General features: G+C 36.7%; 1 protein-coding gene across 1 annotated transcript; it reads left to right on the top strand.

Moving 5' to 3' along the window:
- The first annotated feature begins 5,798 nt into the window (after positions 1 to 5,798).
- On the top strand, positions 5,799 to 6,791 carry Tas2r136 (taste receptor, type 2, member 136). The gene has a single exon (NM_001166678.1). It carries the CDS (start codon positions 5,799 to 5,801, stop codon positions 6,789 to 6,791), a length of 993 nt encoding a protein of 330 aa, NP_001160150.1.

Genomic DNA, 6,791 nt, shown 5'->3' with positions numbered 1-6,791 from the left:
TTTATATATTAGTTATAAAGGTTTGATCACATATCCATTTAAAATATAATTTTAAAAATTCTGTTTATATGATTTTTTACAATTTCTGAGTTGATTCTCGTAACATGCTTTTTTCTTAACTCCTCCCCCCACACACAGAGGAGCAAATATACAGGTTTGACAATGACAGAGTCTGAATCTCTTTCCATGAAAATGTATCTCGTCACACAGCTCAAGAGTGCCAGACCAGAACTGCTTTGCTCACACACATCTCCTGTAATATTTTCTGGACAATATAAAAGGAAAAGTTAGAAACTCAAAGATTAGAAAATGAAAACACATTATTTTCATCATTTACCTATATTGGCTTCAATCTATGTATTTTGTTATAACTGTGTTCTATGAAAGATACTTTTAGAAATTCTCAAGTATATTGAAAAAAACCAAAATATTAATGATATGGGACTTTCTTAGTTATAAGGCTTTTAAGTACTGAACATTTAAGAGACATTGCCATATACCGTCCTTATCTCTTACATTCTGATTTGTTTAACAATGTCATGAGAATCTTTAATCTTCCAATATTAAATGGCAAAAATAATATTGCCTCATTACCTTACATACATACACATGTACAGTACTCATACATAAGTACATATTTATTGATGTTCAAATTTTGTTTCTATAATGAATTCACATTGGTTAATATTTATTTTACAGATAGATCATGCTTAGTATTGTACTAGTTGGTCAGGTCATGCTTTTGATATGCTTTACATATTACCTGATGTAATAGGTCTTCTCTATCCATGAATTTAAGACAGAAAACACTTCTTGTGCTGTGTCCAGTCAAGAACGAGAATGAACTAATCCACAAAGCAAGACACTTCCTTATTCCTGGCCTCTTCTTTGACTGGTACAACAGCTTCTTCCATTAGCAAGAAAGACCATCTGACTGCATCCAATTCCAATCAGCTGCCTCCAGTATCTGCATTGTAAATGTAACTGATTGTCACCAAAGCAGATAAAGGGTGTCATACATGTTGGGAAAAACAAAGAATAAGCAACTTGATACAATGATTCAGTGTCTAAAGAACAATTACAGGACTTAATGAACTAAATTTAGGGATGGTTGCCAAATATAGTGTAGATGGCAGCCAAAAACTTGAAATGATTTAGAGTCTTTGTTAATAGTACATTCAGTCCCTGAAGGAATACTGAGCAAAGAAGGTAAACAATTGGAAGAATCAGAATTATCCGTGATTTGCGTGGGAAGATCCAACCATGTAGATAGCATGTTGGTAACAGGCTGGTGTGCCACATATCAAGGAAACATCTAAGAATGGAAAACACACATACCTTCAGTGTAGAGGGAGGATGTTCCCTGTGTCTTGCCTCCTTCCAGATAGCAAAATGAACTCAAGTATGAAGAGAAACAAATAGAAGCCAGACAAGGGGCGGAGCTGAGTGGAATGGTTACTGATAGCGAAACTTCATGGGCTCTTGGGAAAGCCTCAGGACTCTGATTTCCAGCAAGATTTACACTCACCTGCACATACTCTTCCTGATAACTTTCATTCTGACTTGGAAGCATCATAGTTTCAGTGTGACAAACAACAGGTCCTGGGGAGAGTCTTTCTTCATAAGTTGAGAATGGCACACAGCATTATGCTAACACTTCATCTACAGGGACAAATTAAAATCAGCTTAAGTTTTTCAAAACATAAAATACCGTGCATTGGAAATAAGACACTTTACTATTTGTCAATCATCTGTCAGCAAAACAGAACTTTCTTTAAATGGAAATGCCTCAGAGTAAACTGACCTCACCCATTCCAAAGCCAGTGCTAATAATATAATTGTTATATTGTTATAGTTTATATTATTTTAATTCATCACATTTGGCATGCTGATTACAACAAATTCAAATATTTGCAAAGAGGTTTAACCAACTACACTTTTATTTATTCTGTGCCAAGGTTAGTATGCCCATAGTGATATGTTGAGTTATATATTTCTATCAAAATCTACTTCTTAATATTAAGAGAGTATCTACATCTGAGCTGGTTCAAGTATCTACATCTGAGCTGATTTGTTTAAGCCATGCCATACCCTTGAGTGTGAGCTTGACTTGATTCACTTTTAATACAGAGAACAGAACTATTTTATAGGAATTTCACTTCAGGCTGTGCTAGATTTTGGTGCTTCCTGCAGCCTGAAAGGTCTTAACTCTTTAAGTTTACATATATTCAGTTTCTCTAAATACAACCAGATCTCTATTGAGACCCTTTGAACAGGAAAGAACTATGGGACAAGACTTGGATTCTCTGGCTAATATGCATTGAAGATCTGAAGACTATTAATGTCCAAGTAAACTTCGAAGTGAGGTTACCTCCACATTTTCCCGAAAATAACTGCAGAGAGTTTGAAAGCTTTTAAAAATAAATTGAGGCAGCTGTATTTAGCAAAGCTGTAACTCAATCTTGTTGCTTAAAACTTCCCTGTTGGAGGAGTAGAATGCTATGATAATAGATAATAAATACATCGGAAGAGAGACACCATGATGTGTGCCTATCATTCAATGTCTACTAATAAATAAAAAAGAAACAAAACCAACAGTTTTCATTATAGAAATTACATGTAAGTAATTTAGGACTGTGACCATCTCTATAAGTTTCTCTCCTGTTTATCAAAGTCAGAAACATGCTTAGTAAGAAAAGAATATACGTAAACTGATCCCTTGTCATGAGTTGGACTTTACAGGCTGGAGGGCAACCCTATATATAATTTTACTGTGGACCTTAATGACAATATTGACTTGAAAATGTCACGGCAAAATTTGGATAGCTGACTTAAGAGAAAATCACCTCAGTAATTCTCATAGTATAAAAACAGGAGGCTAAATTATCCCCATGTAGTTCTCTAAAATCAGAGATCAATTCCTGCTGCCTGAAATTGAATGACTGAGTCTGATTATTCAGTTCCATGCGGTTTGTCCTTATCCTCTCTTTGAAGTTAAAACCGGGGGAAACATGGACACAGTGCTGGCAAAAGTGTTGACTCCAGCACTTGGGAGGCAGTGGCAGGCAGTCTCTGAGGTCAAGCCAGCCTGCTCTGTAGAGGGAGTTCTAGGAAAGCCAAGGCTATACATTGAACCCTGTCACAAAAAAAAAAAAAAAAAAAAAAAAAGGAAGAAAATGAAAACAAAAACAAACAAACAAATAAAACAACAATAAAACAAAAAGCTTCTCATAAAAACTTGATCCCTCTTATGTTAGGCGTCAAATCTACATTAGAGATCAATTAAACCATCATGGCTTTTCAGTAATAGCCAGAATCACAGCCATTATATTTCTGTGATTTGTCTTTCTGTAGGTGTTTATATCAGTGTGTCTCTGTCTCTATCTCTGAATCCCTCTCCCTTCCCCTCCCCCTTCCTCTCTTTCCCCCTCCCCCTCTCCCTCTCTCTCCCACTTCCCTGTGCATCATTACATTCGACAGCTGTTGAAACTATTTTAAAATTCTTCTTTTGTTTACTTGACCAAAATATTTATATTTGTATGTTTTATGAGGAAATAGTATTACTCCAGCAGTAGTAAATCATGACAAGAAACTTTAAAATTTTAGTTAGTAATACTAAACCTTATAAAAGAAGACTTGCCAAATAATGTGAACCTGGCCTTCAAAGCAAATATATCTATCATGTCTGCTTTGTACGTTGGAAAGATAATTATCTTTACAAATTTTTTTCCTATATAAAAAGTTATCCAACAGCATTTTCTATGCAAACTATTTTAAGATTTTGTTTGTTTCCAGCTTGGAAGGTGGTTGTCAGTATTGTTGAAAATAAAGATGTTGTTATTTTTGTTTGCATTTTACGGATAATTGTACTGAAGTAGCAAAGCAGTGGTAGGGGGAGTCCCAATCACTGCTATGGAAATCAAAGGTCCTTGATTTCCATCTTCATAGTGTGGCTCTCACAGCATTCTCTAAAGTCAATTATAAAATCCTGAAAAAATAAAACCCATACCCTAAACTACTTTAACATTTATTAATCTTAAAAGTAAAATCATAAAAATAAATAACTTAAAATGAAACATTCACATCTAAAGTGTTAACTTCACAGTAACCCATACAGATTCTTTTGATAAATATTATGAAAACTGTTGGGACTGGGGAGTTGGCTCACAGATGGCAAGCATTTGTTGTTTTTGAAAAGGACTCAGATTTGATTGCTAGCACCCATATGGAGGTTCTCCCCTCCTCACAAGCAGCAGCCAGTCATGTGGTACATAGACATACATGCAGGCAAAGCACTTATATGCAGGAAAGTATGAAATAAATATACAAAATGTAAAAGAAATACCTAGGAAAGTATTATTTGAAGCAATGTTATTTATTTATTTTTATTAATCATTTTATTTGTTTACTTTTCAAATGATATCCCCCTTCAGGGTTACCCTGCAACAACTCCCCCATTTCATCCCCCTTCTCCCTTGCCTCTGTGAGGGTGTTCCTCTACCCATTCCCCCTTGCCCCTCTAGTATGCCCCTTTGCTGGGGCATTAAGTCTCTCTCCCCTCCCATTGATGCTAGATAAAGCCATCCTCTGCTTCATATGTATCTAGACTCAGTACTCCATTTATACTCTTTGTTTCATGGTTCAGTTTCTGGGAGCTCTGGCTAGTGTAGTTAGTTGATACTGTTCTTTTATGGGGTTGCAGTCCCCATCAGCTCCTTCAGTCTTCCCCCCTAGCTTTTCCACTGGGGTTCCTAGGAGGCTCAGTCTGATGGTAGGCTCTGAGTATCTGCATCTGTATTAGTCAGGGGTTGGCAGAATCTATCAGGGAACAGCCACACCAAATTCCTGTCAGCAAGCACTCCTTGACATTGACAAAAGTGTGGGGATTTCGTGTCTGCAGATGGGATGGATCCCTAGGTAGGGCAGTCTCTGAATGGCCTTTTTTTCCCGGTCTCTGTTCAATTTTTCTTTGGACAGGAACATTCTTTGGGTTAATAATTTTGATATGTGTGGTTGGCCCCATCCCTCAACTGTGGGGCAGTGCCTATCTACAGGAGGTGTTTTCTATAGGATGTATCCCACTTTTGTTGGGTATTTTGACTAAAGACATCACCACTGGCTCCTGGGAGCCTCTCACTTCTGTGGAGTTTCAGAATTACACCTATGATAATAACGAGATAAATGTTTATGATATATATGTATATATACATATATACTCTATAACATATATAATATATATTTGAAACAGTTTATAATATATCAAATGGCTGAAGTACAATAAATGGCTGCTTTAAATGACATTAAATTCTTTAAAATAGTCTTCAATTTAGGAGATTACAGGACAATGGTTATTCTACCTATAAGAGATGCCTGAGATATGGGTATATATGTAAAACCAAGATAGAGCACGTGATTTACAAACTCATTGCACATTGTGTGTACTGAGACTTAAAAATTTTAATAACAAACTAGTTAAAAGGATAAATGCAAATTACGCAGGAGCTTAAGCTGGAGAAATTTCTTCTTAATCCTAAAACTACATTTGTTTATTTGCATGCTTGCAAATGAGAAAGTATCTTTGCTCTAACCTCAACTCTGAAGTACAGTAGCTCTTACAAGGCTGTATAAACAAAAATCCATTGGAACTGTTTTATAAACATATTTTTTTTCTATAAAACCTGTACCAAACTCATCAACCAGCACTCAGGGTTGCTTTCCCAGTGAAAACTGGCCGTGGGATTTCCACAAAGCAAGCTCTTCACTGAGCCTAAATGAAGACCACATGAATCAGTGTGCTCATGAAATCACAACCAGTGACACAAGAGCTACATTTCATTTTTCCTCTTTTCAAAACTATTTCTTCAGACATAATGAGTTTCTTGGTAAGCATTGCAGGCATTGCGATGCTGGCACAAATTGTTCTTGGCACCTTTGCCAATGTCTTCATTGTTCTGGTGACCTGCACTGACTGCATCAGGAGAAGAAAATTGTTCCTGGCTGATGGAATTCTCACTTCCCTGGCCTTCTGCAGGATTGGCATGCTCTGGGTAATATTAATAAGTTGGTGCTCAATTGTGTTTCACCAAGCTTTGTCTTTACAAGTAAGATTTAGCATTTGCGTTGGCTGGGCAGTAACCAACCATTTTAATATGTGGCTTGCCACTATACTTAGCATACTTTATTTGTTGAAGATAGGTAATTTCTCTAATCTTATTTTTCTTGGCCTAAAGAGAAAAATCAAGAGTGTCTTTATAGTTGTACTTTTGGCGAGCTTGGTGCTTTTATTTCCTAATCTTATAACGGTAACCGTATGTGAGACAGTACAAGCGAATGGATACCGAGGCAACTTGACTGGGAAGACCAAACGGACTTATTTCATGAACCTTACAGCTATGATATCTTTTACTCTAGACAACATCATTTCCTTCACCATATCCATGGTCTGTTTTCTTCTGTTAATCTATTCCCTGTGTAAACACCTTAGGACAATGAGGCTTTATGGAAAAGGACCCCACAACCCGAGTGCGTCAGCCCACATTAAGGCTCTGCAAGCTGTGATCTCCTTTCTGTTGTTATTTTCCATGTTTATTCTGTCTCTAATCATATCAGGTTACAATTATATGAAGCCTCTAAATGAACCAGTCCACCTGATTTGCCAGCTTATTGGGACTTTGTATCCTTCAAGCCATTCTTACGTTTTGCTATGGGGAAATAGGAGGATCAAACTGGCCTTTGTGTTGGCTATGGTACAGGTGAGGGCAAGGCTCTGGCTAAAAGAAGAGAAACCTTGA

The sequence above is a fragment of the Rattus norvegicus genome, chromosome 4 (genome assembly GCF_021556685.1).
Source record: "Rattus norvegicus strain SHRSP/BbbUtx chromosome 4, alternate assembly SHRSP_T2T, whole genome shotgun sequence".
Classification (NCBI taxonomy): Eukaryota; Metazoa; Chordata; class Mammalia; order Rodentia; family Muridae; genus Rattus; species Rattus norvegicus.
The sequence above is the reverse complement of the archived record's forward strand: the minus strand, read 5'-3'. Positions and strand labels throughout refer to the sequence as shown.